The 18,557-nt window shown below is 39.1% G+C and overlaps 1 protein-coding gene across 2 annotated transcripts; it reads right to left on the bottom strand.

The window, feature by feature from the left end:
* Positions 1–7,160: 7,160 nt before the first annotated feature.
* Positions 7,161–17,214, bottom strand: LOC108698216. Of its 2 annotated transcripts, none has more exons than XM_018229532.2 (8): positions 16,950–17,214; positions 15,425–15,582; positions 13,766–13,801; positions 12,977–13,258; positions 11,495–11,590; positions 10,338–10,444; positions 8,650–8,727; positions 7,161–8,139 (listed from the first exon to the last, which is right to left on the bottom strand). In XM_018229532.2, the coding sequence occupies exons 2-8, from the start codon at positions 15,468–15,470 to the stop codon at positions 8,089–8,091; spliced, it is 696 nt and encodes a 231-aa protein (XP_018085021.1). In that variant the 5' UTR covers positions 15,471–15,582; positions 16,950–17,214; the 3' UTR covers positions 7,161–8,088. The 2 variants fall into 2 exon arrangements, with proteins under 2 accessions (XP_018085021.1, XP_018085020.1); XM_018229531.2 differs by having other exon boundaries at positions 15,425–15,742.
* Positions 17,215–18,557: the final 1,343 nt, after the last annotated feature.

Below are 18,557 nucleotides of genomic sequence, written 5' to 3' on the forward strand. Positions count from 1 at the left end.
TAATAAAAAATGAAAACCAATTGCAAATTGTCATACTGAGAAGAATGGTTCATTCGGAGTGGGCATGGGATGGGGGCAGGACACCAGGGGTTAATTACTACCCCTCCCGCGTGGGTCGTTTTTACCGGCAGTAGGAGCCAGCGCGGATTGGCCAGATTTTCCCGCGCCGGGTCTGCCCCTCAGGAGGTGCAGTTCTTCCCTCCTACCCTAAAGTTATATATAAAATGATAAAAAAGTAATAAAAAATGTAAAAAAATAAAAAAAATGTCACAGCCGTACATTTGATATGGATATATTCCAATATTTTTGGCGGAGGTAAAAGGTTAATGGGAGTTCTGGCCGGTACATGGCGGAACTTGCGCCTCGTGAATGGTGAGCTGTGTGAATAAACAGAGCTCGACTATGAGTCATTTGGCTTTAAGATAAAAGTTACATGCAATAAGCAAATGGATTGTTCGATATATATATATATATATATATATATATATGTGTGCAATAAATCATTAAACTGGGCTGTGGCCTCTCTCCAAGCATTTGATGGTGTCAGTGGGTTTATTTAGGATTAGTGAATTGTTAAGGTGGTCAAGCTTACCTTTCCCACGAGAAGAATACAGACAGTCAGATCAAGGGTGGCATCAATGAATCAATGTAGTCCCCAATCCGACGGGATTTTTAAACCCACTCGATTGACATTGGCCAGATATCAAAAGCCTGTTGGAATGGCCCATACACTGCCCAATAAGCTGCTGACTTAATCTGATGGCAGTTTATATCTGCCCATGTATGGGGGGCTTCATACACATTGTCCAATCCTGCCACAAGCTGAATCCAGAGAAGTCCCAATTAGTTGCAGTAAAAGTATTTCTGGAAATGCTGGGGAAGGCTTTGCAGTGACTTGTCATTCACAGGTATTGTCCCCACCCCAAGACTCACACCTTTCTATGGGCCCCTTATTTACCGCACTGGCTCCTCTTCTACTACTTTGATTCATGTGCTCCCTTTATTGACCCCTTTAGGGCTCTTACACACGGGCGATTTTACCTGCGCTCTCCTGTGTTTCGTTTTTTTCCGTTCAGCCGCAGGGGAACGCAGGAATAGACGCAGTCAATTATTGTGAAGGGGGCTGTACTCACACAGACGCATGTAAGTGCCAAACGCAGGTGGGACACAGCATGTTGCATTTCACCTGCGTTCGTTGCATACATGTGTCTGTGTGAGTACAGCCCCCTTCACAATAATTGAGTGCGTCTGCTCCTGCGCTCCCCTGCGGCTGAATGGAAAAAACCGTCTGTGTGTAAGAGCCCTTAGTCTAAGCTTTATCCTCCTTGTCAGTTGTGCATTGCTTCTGCTAAATGTACCGCTGATATTACAAAGTAGTGTCCCATGTTAGATGTGTTGGATAGTGATGTGCGATTTTTTTCTCTAAACTGTGGCAAAAATTATCCCAAAAAAAGTCACTATAAGAAAAAAACACCCAGTAACTTTAATGCATTTGGAGCGAGAAAAATTGCTGTGAGTAAAAAAGATTTGGACACCCTTTGACTTCAACGCATTTGGCAATTTTTCACCATTACAAATTTTTCAGTGAAGCAAAACGGGACAGATCCGCTCATCACTACTACTGGATAGACCAGAAAAACAAATGGTATACCATGACTTTATACAGCATGTGCATTATTTACTCAGACATGCTTGATTCTATGTGCAAGTGATGGAGTAGGAATGTAATCTGCCCAGGGGTCGGGGAACAGTTCTTAGTGAACTGTGTAAATTTGTGTCTGAGTTAAATGCATTGGTAAATACAATGTACCAATTAGGGAGCGCTCCCACCCTGCTACCTTCAAATACCCTTTACAATATGCGACTCACCCTGTGAATGAGTGGGTGCAACTGCCCCAGTCCTGTCGCTTGAATTTTAACGTTTAATATGCATTAGGGTCAAGGCACACAGGCAGCTTCAGGGAGATTAGTCACGACAAATCTCTTCTTTGGGGCGACTGATCTCCCCGAACTGCCTCCTCCTGCCTTCCAGCTGGCTAAGGATAAGAGCACACAGGCAGATTCGGGGAGATAAGTCGCACGGCAACAAATTTCTTTTTCTGAAGTCGCCCAAAATTGCCTCACAAGAAAACTTTGGAAAATGAATCGTTCCGAGTGTCATCCTGCCTGACAATTTACATCTTAGCTGACAGGAAGGGAGGCAGTTCAGGGAGATTAGACGCCCCCGAAGAAGAGGAGATTTGTCACTGGGCGACTAATCTCCCTGAATCTGACTGTGTGTCCTGACCCTTAGATGTTATACGGTCACTCACTGCTCCGAGTCTCTGGTCCAGGTGCAGCGCCCCGAACCCGCAGGTTGGGGAGACTTGACAGTAGACACGATTTCCATTCAGCGCGCACTCAACAGATCAGTAGACATCGGTGTGTTTAAAACATCTTTATTCACCGGACAATCCTCCTAACGCGTTTCATGTGAACGCACACGTACTCATAGGCATCAATCAGTAATACAAACATTTCATTAAAAAGAGTTGGGGGTTGACATCACCGATGTTGTGAAAAATAATTTTTTGGCTTCATGTTTTACTCTTTTACTGCTGCATTGTTACAAAGATTGAAACTATTACTCACAATGTTGCTAAATGATATATTGAAGAATTAGTTTATCTTTACCTACAACATTGTAACAAAGGCTGTGAATACACTTTCCAATTTTCGCCTTTCAATTTCCTCCTCGTTCTGTTACAAAGCAGCTTAAATCTATTCTCACTTATCATGTCTTTCCACTAGTGCGACTATAACTCTCAATTAGGTGTAAATTAATTTAGGTAAAAAGTTAGTTTTAAGGTGAAGGCTTTCAATCAAAATCCCATAATCGAATAATAAATAACCTAATCGCTCCTTAAAATACTGGTTATTGTTAAATTTACATATTTCTTTTAAAAAATTAACACCCTTTCCAATTCATTAATATTAATCATTATACAAAACAGCTTACTGTATGTCCCATTTTTTATCCAATCCATCAGGTTCCCGAGTTCTCAATTTAAAAATCTAGCTTCCGACCCTAACAATTTATTACGTTTATAACCTCCTCTACTTTGATAACCTATCCCTGAATTCGAAGTAAAGATACATTGCCTCCATTACTCCGTTTTCAAGGCATTTTGCACAATGTAACGGAGGCAATGTATCTTTACTTCGAATTCAGGGAATAGATAGGATAGGACTTGTGTGATAATCACACCTACCCAGAGGAAGGGGTCAAGGGAGACTGTGAAACACGTCCGATATTGGAGCAGTTTGATTTATTCACAGATCTCAGACTCAACAGGAGAAGCCTTCCTGGTACCAGAGAAGTCCAGACTTATATTTTCTTTGGGTACTACATGTTTATGATCTGGCTATCCTTGTTAGTAGAAAATCGGTTGTTTTGTGGTGATTTTTAACATTTATTAAAGCAATATTGTATTATATGTTGCTTTGGATCTTCATTATACTACTTGGTGGATGACTGGAAGGAACTTATAAGGCCAAGGACCAACATTATTATATGCATCTAGAGTCTTGTTAGTATATACCCAAAAGCGGGAATCTTAAAGAATATCACAGTGGTGATTGATATTCTGCAATATAGCTCTCCAGCTGCGGCTCTATGGGCTTCATTATTTATCTTAATTAAGACAATACTACTCTATGGGGCCCATTAAGTTCGAGTGAAGGAATAGAATAAAAAAAACGTTGACTTTCGAATGTTTTTTTTGGCTACTTCGACCTTCAACTACGACTTCAAATCGAACGTTTCGAACTAAAAATTGTTAGAATATTCAACCATTCGATAGTCAAAGTACTGTCTCTTTAAGAAAAACTTTGACTCCTTAGTTAGCCTATGGGGAAGGTCCCCATAGGCTTTGCAATCTTTTTGTGGTCTAAGAAAAGTTTGTTGGATCGATCGAACGAATTGCAGTAAATCCTTCGACTTTGATATTCGAAGTCGAAGGATTTAACTTTGACAGTCGAATATCGAGGGTTAATTTACCCTCAATATTCGACAATAAGTAAATTTGCCCCTATGTGTGCGCTTCCTTTTGCATTCTATAATAGATAGGATAGATTATTAAAGTAGAGTAATAAAGTAGAGGAGTGTTAGTTGTGTGTGTCCAAGTGGGGCAGGGAAGAATTGCACTGACCAAGAAAAGAGACTGACAAGGGAGTAGGTTGGGGTGGGAGGTGCCTGTGCAGTTCAGGTGGCAGTTTGAAGGTCTCCCTTGGTATCAGTAGTTATACAAATATAAGAGCAGACAGTAATGGGGAATGTACTGAAATGTGTTTTTTTTAATGGAGGAAATATTTTTTTTCACCCTCCCATAAGGGTGTTTTGTCATGGGTGGGAAATATTTCCACCCATGGGTGACAATGTGCCAGAAAATACTTTTTCCAAAGTGGGAAACGCCACAGGTAACTCAAAGTATTAAAGGAGCAGCACACACTCTATATAATGATGCTGCCCTTAGTGATAAATTGCATAGGCTACAAATCACCGTTTGTGTTATTGCCTTTAGAGTAATACTGTTTAAATACATCTCTTTAAGTCAAATGTATGTATATTTCATAATTTATTTTACAAAGTGGAAGGCACACACTATTCATATAAAGGAGGGCTGTCCAATGGAAGGCCACTTAGCTGTTGTCTATCCTCAATTCCCAACATCTCCCTGTTGCCGTGTGATATTAATCAGCAACTGAAGGACTGCAGGTTGGTAACACCAATACAAGCGTCACCGTAGCCATCTTGTTATATTCTTTCTATTATGCCCTCTTGGAGCTATCTCAGCCCACGGTCACCATCTTACTCTATTGTTTCCAGTAAAAAATATATCTGAGAGAGAAAAAAATTTTTAAACCAAAATTTCAGCTCTTCTGGTGTAGAGAGGGTTATTACACTGTGCAACACTGTAGCAATGTGCCCGCCCTGGGGCAACAAGAGAAAGAACCATCTCAGGGTAGCAAGCCGGGATATAGAAATGCCTCTACCTGCCCCATATATATTAATTTGCCCGTTAGCCAGACACTTTACATTCTTATTCTGCAATGGCAGCATCTATGATAATTTGACTTCAGATCTAAAGCTGCTCACTCACTTTGTTTTTTAACGTTTGTTCATTTTTTGACCATGTACACAACAAAAATGTTGTTCTTTGTTCACCTAAAACAATAAAAAGCTGCTTAATCATTTCTTCCAGGTTAAAGGGATACTGTCATGGGAAAAAAAAAAAATTTCAAAATGAATCAGTTTATAGTGCTACTCCAAAAAATTCTCCAAAAAAAACTGAAATCCATTTCTCAAAAGAGCAAACAGATTTTTTTATATTCAATTTTGAAATCCGACATGGGGCTAGACATTTTGTCAATTTCCCAGCTGCCCCTGGTCATGTGACTTGTGCCTGCACTTTAGGAGAGAAATGCTTTCTGGCACGCTGCTGTTTTTCCTTCTCAATGTAACTGACTGTGTCTCAGTGGGACATGGGTTTTTACTATTGCGAGTTGTTCTTAGATCTACCAGGCAGCTGTTATATTGTGTTAGGGAGCTGCTATCTGGTTACCTTCCCATTGTTCTTTTGTTTGGCTGCTGGGGGGGGGGGAAAGGTGATATCACTCCAACTTGCAGTACGGCAGTAAAGAGTGATTGAAGTTTATCAGAGCACAAGTCACATGACCAGGGGCAGTTGTGAAATTGACAAAATGTCTAGCCCCATGTCAGATTTCAAAATTGAATATAAAAAAATCTGTTTGCTCTTTTGAGAAATGGATTTCAGTGCAGAATTCTGCTGGAGCAGCACTATTAACGGATTCATTTTGAAAAAAATCTTTTTTCCCATGACAGTATCCCTTTAAGTTGGCAGCTTATTGGTCTGTGTATGGGGCCTTTACAATGGCCCAGTTGACGGATATCCTACAAAATTCAGACAGATATGTATCAGGCAGGTTGTAGGGAACCCAGGAGTGTAGGGGGCCCAATGAGGCCCTAATTAATGAGCAATTTCAATATATCTCAATAGAATAGAACAATTTACCAAAATTTTAGGATCCTAAATTACATTTGCTGTGGGGCCCAGTAACATTTAGGTATGCTACTGATACCTCTTACATATAGTCTGCCCCCATAATAATTCTCTTGACTGGCCCAAATCAGTTGATCCTAATGTGGCGGACAGTGTTGGTGGCCAAATCATATTAAAGGGGTTGTTCATCTTTAGACTTACATTTAGTATGAAGTAGAGAGTGGTTGCTATAGCAAACAGCACTAGAGCAGTTTAACACTTGTGCTAGCAGCTAGGGAAAGAGAAATAATTCAGAAAACACAAAAATAAAGATGACTCATAGCTCATTGTGTCAGCATACCACCATATAGTTCAGACTATTGTTAATTCATTTGAAGGTGGATTAACAACTCATGAATCAAATTTCATTCCAGTACAACACTGTGTAACTTCTAAGCCTTTTGTCATTCACATGGATGCAGAGTGTATTTCTGCCAGCTGCCATAAACTAGCTGGTTCAATGTTGGGCAGATAGATGTAAAGCAAAACATGAGACAAGGTTTCTATAATCAATTATATTTAATATATTGTTTTGAAACAAATATAGCTAAAAAATATATATCTCTAAATTTTACGGAAAACAGTAAAACTGGAAATTCAGAAACAGATCTTTTTTTTTTGGCTCACATAGTTATATGGTTAAATTGGGTTGAAAAAAAGACAAAGTCCATCAAGTTCAACCCCTTCAAATGAAAACCCAGCATCCATATACACAACCCTCCCTACTTTTAATTAAATTGTATATACCCATATCTATACTAACTATAGAGCTTAGTATCATTAACTGAATCAGCATCACAACATCACCCGGCAGTGCATTCCACAACCTCACTGTCCTGACTGTGAAGAACCCCCTACGTTGCTTCAAATGAAAGTTCTTTTCTTCTAGTCTAAAGGGGAGGCCTCTGGTACGGTGATCCACTTTATGGGTAAAAAGGTCCCCTGCTATTTGTCTATAATGTCCTCTAATGTACTTGTAAAGTATAATCATGTCCCCTCGCAAGCGCCTTTTTTCCAGAGAAAACAACCCCAACCTTAACATTTTCTCCTTGACAGTCACTTTGTACATTTCCCAGATTCCTACCACAGCCAATATATTACAGTGTCTGTTCGATTACAAATACCGGAGAAATGGGAAAATGGACTGTGGTGAGCAAAGTAAGCAATCTTATTCACTGGGGGTGACCTAGAATAAAAATGGCTTGCCTTGCTCTTTAAAATAAAATTAAAGTCACCAAAATAAATAAGCCGTTTGTATTCTCTTATAAAACACATTTCTTAAACAAACAATGTGACATTACAAACAGTTAATTGCACATGAAAAGTGTTCAAATTGGGTTTGTTTTTTGTTGCTTCCTCTGGATCAACTGGCAGTTGACAGACAGGTTATATATAGACTTAGAAGGTTGAACTTGATGGATGTGTGTCTTTTATCAACCTAATTTACTATGACAAAGGCAGCTTTTGGAATAAAACATATAATATCCTATTACAGTGTTTACTGATGGGTAGTTTTGGATTTTGGAGTGTAATTTGTGGAAAATTGTAAACATGATATTTGTTTTTTTTGTGCTTCTCGGGAATAAGTTGGCAGAGGAAAAGCAAATATTTCCAAAACAGAACAGCTATTAAATAGCATTTTCTCCTGCATCTTGTGGCAAGTTATTGAATCATTCTGAATCTTAAAGGAGCCATACAATGCTTGCAAGCCATCCAACAGATCAGGGGGACAGATGGTATAAAATAAAAGAATATTATTTGTACAGAGAGAATGTTGGAATGTGTCCCATTTGCATGTTCGAATGTCATATAAATTGATCAGTGCAGGAGTCGGACGGTGCAAGTGCCGTTCAGCATATCATCTGCACTGGGTCACACGTTGTCCTTTAAATCATTATTATTTCAGTACAGAGTGAATTCCCAATAGTGACCTTGACCTTGTATCCACTTTGTACTCCAGCTCAGAAATCACTCAGCAGAGGCTGCTTCATTCAGGAGTCGGCACTGAAATGTTTATTTCAGGATCCCTTCCATTGCACTAAAAGATTATTGCCAGTAAAAAGGACATATCATTATAAGAACATTTGTTGTCATCCTAAACAGAATTCACTGTATATCACCTCTCAGTGTCAGTCAGCACAGAAAGTGCACTCATCAACACTAACAACTTAAAATAAATAAGAATGGGGGTACAGTTGTTAATGCCTTCTGTCCTAAATATCTCTCTCTCTCTCTCTCTCTCTCTCTCTCTCTCTCTCTCTCTCTCTCTCTCTCTCTCTTGATGTCACTCGTGTATCCAATGTTTCGGCCCACATCAGGGCCTTTATCAAGTATCCTTGATAAAGGCCCCAATGTGGGCCGAAACGTTGGATACACGAGTGACATGAAAATAAAATAATAAATATATATATATTGGGGAGAACTATGGCAGACACTTCTTTACCTACTGAACAGTCAATTTTCATTAAAGGGCCTCACCCATACTGCTTCTTTTTAAAAAAATAAAACTATTAAAGGGACAGTATCGACATTAGGCTTGGCTATTTACCTGCGTATATTGCACAGAAGGATCACAATTGGCCACTACTGATTGTCTGAAACACCATGTTCTGTTCTTTTTCCTTTGCTAAAGGAGACAGAAGACAGAATTTAAAAAAATAAATACATAAAAAACTTTTAAAAACCTTTAAAACTTTATCTGTAACAATTTACTAACCTAGTTTTAAAGATGATTCATTCATACTTAAAATAGCCTTTAGCAAAAATCTAATTTTGACTTATTGGCTGGAATATTTATTTTTATTGCTGGATGATGTGGATGGATCCTACGCATCAGGCCTGATTTAAAGGAACAGTAACACCAAAAAATTAACGTAAATGAAATGAAAGTGCTTTACAGTAATAGAAATATAATGTGTTGCCCTGCACTGGTAAAACAGATATGTTTGCTTCAGAAACACTACTATAGTTCATATAAACAAGAAATAGAAGAAATTGAAAAAAAGCTATATGGCACAGGTTAAATAGTGGATAACAGATAACACCATTATGTTCTACAAAGCTTATCTGCTGTGTAACTTGAGCCTTTTCTCCTTTGAATGGCTGCCCCCATTGCTACCAGCCGGCCGGGTTAACGGAAGGAACGCACCACCAGCTTGCAGGATTGGTGAACTACAGGTGTGCGGTAGGAGAATTACATTGTGCCCCCATTGCTACACAGCAGCTTATTTATATAAACAATAATAATGTTTCTGAAGCAAACACAGCAGTTTTACCAGTGCAGGGCAACACAGCATTATATTTGTATTACTGTAAAGCACTTTCATTTCATTTATGTTACGGTTTCTTAAAGCACATACATTGTCCTACATATTGACAATATATTTGTGTATGAAGGATTATATCAATTGTTTCTATGATGACCACTAGATATCAGCGTACACAAGTACAGGAATGGGATCCGTTATCGGAAACTCGTTATGCAGAAAGCGCCGATTTACGGAAATGCTGTCTCCTATAGACTTTTAAAAAAAAAAAAAAAAAAAAAATAATGATTTCTTTGTTCTCTGTAATAATAATAAATAATAAAACAGACGCTTGTACTTGATCCCAACTGAGATATAATTATTCATTATTATATGCAAAACCAGCCTATTGGGTTTATTTAATGTTTACATGATTTTCTAGTAAGCTTAAGGTATGAAGATCCAAATTACAGAAATATCCCTTATCCGGAAAACCCCAGATTCACAGCACTCTGGATAACATGTCCAGTACCTGTATATTTAAAGGGGAAGTGTGTAACTATAGCTTCATGAAGAGTTGCTTTTGCGTCAACCATTACAATTCTGGGCTGTAAGAATTCAGTATAGGCACTTAATTTGCATACAAGTGTGCCGTTATCTGGACTTGTTCTACACTATTGCAGTGGAGGAGACTCTGGCACACAGTAATATGAAGCAAAAAGATCTAGGGGTTTTGGTCCTGCCAATGAGCCGCCACTAAATCAGGAAACCCCCATGTCCCATCTGTGTAAGGGCCCTTACAGACTGGGTTTCACATGCATGTTGAGTAATCGAGACAAATGTCCAATGTTGGTGTGCAAGGGCCCTAAGAGAATTCCCGCAGAAGACCCAGGAATAGAGGAAAACTAAACAATGAGCCTTAACTTCACCTTCAGCTAATAAAATGTGGGGAAATGGAAGCAATATCAAATTAGCACCATGTTGTACTCACCCGCCAGACTATTGCAGTAATTGTAATGGCAATAACACCAATTATAAGGGCAACACCACCAATTGTAAGTGCAATAACACCAATTGGAACAGCAACACCAATGATTACTGAAGAAAAAAAAAAGAGAAAGTCTGAATTCAGCCATAATGCAAAACGCGAAAATAAGTTATTACATCTCTAGCAATAGCTGTCTGTATGTTGTACAGAGATCTAAAGTGGAGCAGACTGAAATAGCAAGAGTGCTTGGGGACAGGCCTTGGGTGCTCCCTGTTATATTGGTCCTTATGGTTCTCATGATACATATGGGGTGACACACTTCTGCTCCCATATATCTGCTTGGTGGATTATTTATTTTGCTTCATTGATTGGCCACACACAAGGAGTTAAGGTGGCCATAGACTCAAAGATCCGCTCGTTTGGCGACATCGCCAAACGAGCGGATCTTTCCCTGATATGCCACTAAACAGCATGGCTATATCGGGGGTAATTCGAACATTCGGCCGTATGGCCGAACGATCGAATTACGTTGCGCCAAGGGGCTCCGACGGGTCGGTCAGTTAAAAATCCAACCTTCCTGATCGATATCGTGGCCAGATATCGGGAAGACCTGTCGGAAGCCCCCATACACGGGCAGATAAGCTGTCAAATCGGTCCAAACTACCGAAATCGGCAGCTTTATCTGCCCGTGTATGACCACCTTAAGTCAGAGGCACTAGTATGTGGCACATCCTTATATAAATGTTTTATTTTTACGGTTTCGCTTATATGTAAATGTATATACTGATCTCTCCTGATGGTTTTAGAAGACTTATTTGGTCTTTGATATTTGTTTATCTGCCCACATGAAGTGACAGGTGCCTAATATCTGAAAATGCTGGAGGAAGAGGAGAGTAACTACTCATGGTAGGGTTGGGTCAGCTAGAGCTTCCGTAAATTAATTTTATCAGATGTTCTTGGTATTATTTTTGGTGGCAGTGTGTTACTCTTGGTGGCAGAAAATAAATCAGATCCTGTGGGGCATGGGCTGGGACCTTACAGATACACACGTTTAGACCAGAGGTGACTGTGGCACAAATAGCAAGCTCAGTAGGGGGGGGGGCATGTGCTCCTTCTAATTCTCTTTAGGATTTATCTCTTGGCATGTGATATGGACTTACCGTTACTTGCGTTTTCATTTTTCTGATCAAATGTAGTCCCATTGCCAACACGGACGTCCTGTGGTACCACAAAAGGGGTCGGGTGCTCTATGAACGCTTAAAAAAATAGATTTGGAATAAAATAAGTGAAAGCCCAAATTCTTGGTTGCTGCTCAATTATATACTTGTATAGATTATCCAGTACAGAAAGCCTAGTCAGAATATTTATGTCTAATGATAACAGTCAGATGACAGGTAAGGCAAGGTAATAACCTAAGCCCCATAGTGTAATAGTGCCCTCCAGTGGCAAAGAAGGAAATTGGTATGGACGCTCGGCTTTAAGTTTTTACTACAGACGTGGGACCTGTTACATAGTTAGCCACTGTGTTTGAGACCTGTGGTTTTCCAGATAACGGATCTCTTTGTAATTTGTATCTTCAAACCTCAAGTCTACTAGAAAATCATATAAACATTAAAGAAACCCAATAGGCTGGTTTTTCTTCCAATATGGATTATTTACAGTATATCTTAGTTGGGATCAAGTACAAGCTACTGTTTCTTTATTACAGAGAGAGAGAAAATTTTTAAAAAATGTTGATTATTTGATTATAGGGATGTACCAAATCCACTTTTTTGGATTCGGCCAAACCCCCGAATCCTTCCTAAAAGATTCGGCCAAATACTGAACCGAATCCGAACTCTAATTTGCATAAGCAAATCAGTGAGGGGGAGGGAATAATAGAGCCGTGCACTAAGTGTGCATCTAAAAAAAAATGTTTACTTCCTTGTTTTGTGACGAAAAGTCACATGATTTTAAGGATTCGGATTGGCCAGGCACAAGGATTCAGCCGAATTCCTGCTGAAAATGCCCAAATCATGGCCGAATACCGAACCGAATCCTGGATTCGGTGCATCCCTATTTGATTGTAACGGAGTCTATTGAAGACAGCCTTGCCATAATTCGGAACTTTTTTACCTTATTGTTATAGAATAGCTAACTCTAAGCAACTTTTACAATTTTTAGTTTTTGAATTATTAGTCTTCTGACTCTACAGCTCTCAAGAAGTGCTCTGTAAGGCTACAAATGTATTGTTAATGCTATGTTTTATTACTCGTCTTTCTATTCAGCCCCTCTCTCTATTCATATTCCAGTCTCTTATTCAAATCAGTGCATGGTCGCTGGGGTAATTTTGACCCTAGTAACCAGACGGCTAAAATTGCAAACTGGAGAGCAGCTGAATAAAAAGTAAACCAAAAACCACAAATAAAAAATTAATGAAAAAATTGCAAATTCTCTCTCTACACTATACTAAAAGTTAAAGCATAGGTGAACAACCCCTTTAAAGCCAATACTTTTGAAAGCACAAATGTACTTTTTCCTCATCATATTTCCCATTGGCCCCTTCCCCCAGGAAGGCCCCTGCTTTTTAGCTTTTCCTTTAATTATCAAATGGTACAAATGCCAAAAAGTATATATACTGGAAAGCTTTATACAGCACTTACCAGATACAGTGATATTTATGCAGACAGTTTGATTGAAGTCGAACTTAACGGTGTATATCCCAGACTCGTTTAGTTGAATGTTCCTTCGAATTGCAGCAGATTTCTTACAGACACATTTATCCTTAGGACATTTTTTCTTAACCCTTCCTTGTTCAACTTCAAACATTAAAAATTTTGGTGACCGAATAGAATAGTTTTTAGAGGCTAGTATGTCCGGATATATCACGGCATCTTGTCCCTCAGAAACTGAAAGATTCCTGAATTCTGTGCATTCATATAAATCTGCAATAATAACAAATAATTAGCAGAACAGCAAAACAAGGCATTATCCCCCAAACTAGTGAGTCATTTGTAGCACCGACCCCTCTGTCTGTAACCTCATAGGAAGGGAAAAGTGCTGAACACTTCAAGAAGCTTTCAAGTCTCCTCATTAGGCCACTGAACTATACTATAATACATGTGAATGATTGCTAATATGCAATCCAAACGTGTGGGAGCGCACTTCCAGGGCCACAAATTGGTCGCTTTAGTTTTTCAGTAAAATCACTTTTATTTGTACATCGTTAAAAGGAATTACATCAGCTTATGGTCTGACGCGTTTCGTATAAACATACTTCATCGGAGATGAAGCTAATAGGCATCCCTCCTATAATATTCACGCACCTCTACCAAATAATATACAAATATATATATATACAAATATATATATATATATATATATATATATATATATATATATATATATATATATATATATATATATATATATATATATACATACACACTCACCATTAGAGTCACGGGTTGCTGGCAAGTTGAAGTAAACTGAAGAAAACAAAAAAAAAATTGAATGTTAGAGTTATAAAAAACACAGTTCTAAATCATAGCAGTGTGAGTGCTGCTGACTCTATGAAAAGAAGTAGAAGTGTATAAGTGACTGTGTGCCGTAATAAGCCACCTCTATAACAGAGTATATTACAAAGCGCCATGCGGGTCTTGCATATTGTAGGGAAATTATTGGTATGCACACGGGCAGTATGAGAGCAGAACTAGGTGCAGACAGGCTAGTAAAGGTTATATTGTGGTTGCTAACCATCAGGCAGGAGCTACATATTTGTAGAGAGTGATATTCTGAGACAATTTGCAATTGGTTTTCATTTTTTATTATTTGCGTTGTTATTCAGCAGCTCTGCAGTTTTAGTAAAATGGTTGCTAGGGCCCAAGTTACCCTAGCAATCAGGGTTGGACTAAAACATCAGGGCCCACTAGGGCTCCAGCCAGAAGGGCCCTCCTGGCAGTCACTGGGGCCCCCTTCTGACACCTCCCTTGTTCCCCTTCTCCCCCACGCATGACTAAATTACATCATGCCACACGTACGAGTGATCGGCTTCACGCCGTGGTGCAACTGATCAGAGGACCAGGTCTGGGCTGGCAGGGCCCATGAGGGTTTTGTACCCAGTGTCCCACTGGCCCAGTCCAACCCTGCTAGCAACCATGTATTTATATGAATAAGAGACTGGAATATGAGTAGGAGAGGGTGTGAATAGAGAGAAGAGTAATTAACTGTAGCAATATCAATAAATTAGTAGCCTTAGGGACCATTGGGTTTTTTAGGTGGGGTCAGTGACCTGCATTTAAAAGGTGGAAAGAGTCCGAATTCAAAACCTATAAAAATGAAGAACGATTGAAAAGTTGCTTCGAATTAGCCCTTCTATAAAATACTAAAATGTAACTTATAGGTGCATCATCCCTTTAAGCAGCATTAAGGTGCATTTAAATAGGTGCTCTGAATCAAGGGACTGAATTGTGTGGCCTCTAGGAGTCTAAACAGACAAGTGGTGAAGTTAAAGTAAAGTGGGTTATGGATCTATCTGCAATTAATAAGGTGAACGTATAGTAAATGTGAAACTGTGGAATCTTGTATTATGTTGTGCGTTACAGAGACCAGGATGTGCAGATGCACAACAGCGACACCGTGCGGTTAAACGGGTGCATGGCATAAGTTTGAGTCATGTGACGTCAAGTGGAAGCGGGGCATTTAAAACACTGACGTCTCTTTCTCCTGATTGGCTCGGCCCCGCAGCAGCCGGCTGATGGCAATAACAAGAGCACACGGCTCGGTAGACATTTGCGTCAGTCTATGAATAGCAGAATCATAATGAACAGAGAGGAGAGTTGCTGTGAGTCAGCGGAGGATACGATCTCGGTTTAAAAGGCTAAGGAGTTTCTCACGAGTAAAGGACACGGATGTGAGCGCGGTGTCACGGACTGACCGTACAAACTAGTTGGAACCTCAGTCATTCTGCTACAAATCATGCCACGCTGCGCCCAGTACCAGTAACATTATCCTGATAGTCACGTCCAGTGTGTGGGGGGGTCGTGCGTAACTGGACTGAACTGCAGGGATTTCTGTAGCCAATCCTAATCAGACTCCCTGACCCTTCTTACCTGTAACCAAAACGGACACAACAAGAAGCTTCCACCTGCTCGTCATGGTGCTCGGCTGTGCGGCTTGAATCCTGTCAGATATGAACTCACCCCGTCTCCTCCGCCTGTGCCGTCCCCTGAGCCAATCGGATGGTTGCAAACTCGAGAAGCTCCTCCTTCTTGTTTTGGAGGGAAACCGAGTTAAAGTTCCCGCTGTACATTTTAAATGAACTCATCTGACGTGACAGCTAGGAACGCCTCCTGTAATGAAACTGAACTGTCTGCCTAACAGGAACAGTAAGAGTCTCTTCAAAGACGTGGTTCACCTTTAAAGGGATACTGTCATGGGGAAAAACAATTTTTTCAAAATGAATCAGTTAATAGTACTGTCATGGAAAACATGTTTTTTTCAAAATGAATCAGTTAATAGTGCTACTCCAGCAGAATTCTGCACTGAAATCCATTTCTCAAAAGAGCAAACAGATTTTTTCATATTCAATTTTGAAATCTGACATGGGGCTAGACATATTGTCAATTTCCCAGCTGCCCCTGGTCATGTGACTTGTGCCTGCACTTTAGGAGACAAATGCTTTCTGGCAGGCTGCTGTTTTTCTTCTCCTTTTTCTCTTTTCAAATTCTTTTTATTGAGTTTGCAATAAAATATGAATAATTTACATATCTTTTTGATAACCACAAGCGTATGGCTGTTTTTCTTCTCAATGTAAATGAATGTGTCTCAGTGGGACCTGGGTTTTTACTATTGAGTGTTGTTCTTAGATCTACCAGGCAGCTGTTACCTTGTGTTAGGGAGCGGTTATCTGGTTACCTTCCCATTTCTCTGTTGTTAGGCTGCTGGGGGGAAAGGGAGGGGGGTGATATCACTCAAACTTGCAACAGCAGTAAAGAGTGATTGAAGTTTATCAGAGCACAAGTCACATGACTTGGGGCAGCTGGGAAATTGACAATATGTCTAGCCCCATGTCAGATTTCAAAATTGAATATAAAAACATCTGTTTGCTCTTTTGAGAAATGGATTTCAGTGCAAAATTCTGCTGGAGCAGCACTATTAACTGATGCGTTCTGATTTTTTTTTTTTTCCCATGACAGTATCCCTTTAAATACTTAGGGCTTTTCATTCCCAAAGACTTAAAAAGCCTTTAGTCACCTAACTTTGTTCCGGCTATAAACAAAACAGTAGCACTTTGCCACAAATGGATGAATATGCCCTTGAACCTCAAGGGTAAGGTTGCTCTTTTCAAGATGTTTTTTCCTAAATTAATTTATCCCTTAACCAATTTACCAATTCAGATTAAACATGCGGATATCACGTCTCTGGATAAACCATTAAATTCTTTTATTTGGGGTGGTAAGAAACCTAAAATTGCCTTAACTAAATTGCAAGCTCCTTTTACATTTGGAGGACTAAAGTTACATAACTTTAGAACCTTTAATTTAGCCTCAATTTCCAGATATCTCAGAGTGGGTCCTAAACGGTAAGAAATTCATAAATCCTTCTTTGGAACTTTTCCCAGTGACCCATACTCACATATTGGAGATTCTTCACTTGAAATGGAAGGACATTCCTCTTGAATAGAAACTTAATCCACTGTATAGGGACTCTATTTTCACCTGGAAACTTATTTTCCAGACATGTTTTCAATCATATGTTAACTCCTTTTTTGCCTATCCCAACTCCTTTGGAATAAATCAAAAGCTGAGAAGTCCTCTTTTTTTCTCTTTCCAAGAGGCGTCATCCATTGTTGATTAAAGATTTGGTGGATCCTGTTAATGGTAATCTCCTTACTTGGGCAGTTTTAAAAAAAGCAAACTAATATGAAAATATCTGACCACTGCTTATATATGATCATTAAAAGTGCATTCCTTTCAGTTTCTAATAAAAAGTTGTTTGCCATTCAAAAACCATTGGGTTGCAAAGGAGATATCTGATTTAGGTGACAACCTAGAATTTTTCAAAAATTAATTTAGCGAGCAAATTTTGGAATCCCGACTTTGTCCAAAAACATCCACTTTCAGAAATGGTCAAACTAGCTGACATCACCACTACTCAATTAATAGCATCTTTAGTTAAATTTAAAAAATGCTTCTCTTCAGAGAACTGGAGAGTTCAACACTTTAAACTAATTCATCTAGGATATGGGAAATTTAAAAAATGCTTCTCTTCAGAGAACTGGAGAGTTCAACACTTTAAACTAATTCATCTAGGATATGGGAAGCTTTATCATTCCTATATGGGCTTAGGTCAATTATCATTCTGTCCCAAATGTAAGCAGGAAAATGTGAACTCTTCATTACTTTTGGAGCTGTCCTCACATTTCTCTACACATTGGCCCTCCCTCCTTTACTTTGAATAAACATTGTTATTCTAACCCCAAGCTGATTTCTAACTTAATTCTACTCTTTATGGCAGCTACTAAGAAGACTATATTTCGGTTTTGGATATTGGAGTCTCCCCCCTCCACAAAAGAAATCTTAGCACAATTAAACCAACTATGTTGGCAAGAGGCCATTAAAATTAAATCAGAGGAACCACACTCAGGTTTACTGATATTTGGTCTCTTTATTTTGATCAAATAGTCTAAACATAGATCTAAAATTTTGGAGCTACTAAAATTTTAACTAACTCAATTTTAGGGGTATTAGAAAAGTGTCATCACAAAACTTTATTGAAATGTAAATCCACCATGCGAGATTTAATGTTAAGTGGTTTGGTTATATACTATTTTTCCCTGGTGTTTGTTTTTCCTGGCTCATTTTCCTTACGCCTAATAGTTTTCATATACAATTGTTGTATATTCTTTAACTGTAAACGCATGTTATATGATCATATGTAATTTCATCATTTTAGATATGCTTTGGAAAACCCAATAAAAATGTTGAGAAAAAAAAAAAAAAGAAATCAAGAATTCGTTAGAATACAACAAATTAAAACACCAAGAGAAATAAAATCTTACAATAGCAAAGCCTTTAACGGCCCATATCCACCATATCTGACAAATGGCTCCCTCCCAGAATGTGCTCTCTCTTCTGTGACCTCCTGTTCCAGAGGACACACTGTCACTAGAATAGCCAGGGAGGAGAAAGAGCGCCGCAGAGTTTCTGTAAGTTATTTAACAAAGGCTTTGCTATTGTAAGA

This window comes from Xenopus laevis, chromosome 8L (assembly GCF_017654675.1).
Source record: "Xenopus laevis strain J_2021 chromosome 8L, Xenopus_laevis_v10.1, whole genome shotgun sequence".
Classification (NCBI taxonomy): domain Eukaryota; kingdom Metazoa; phylum Chordata; class Amphibia; order Anura; family Pipidae; genus Xenopus; species Xenopus laevis.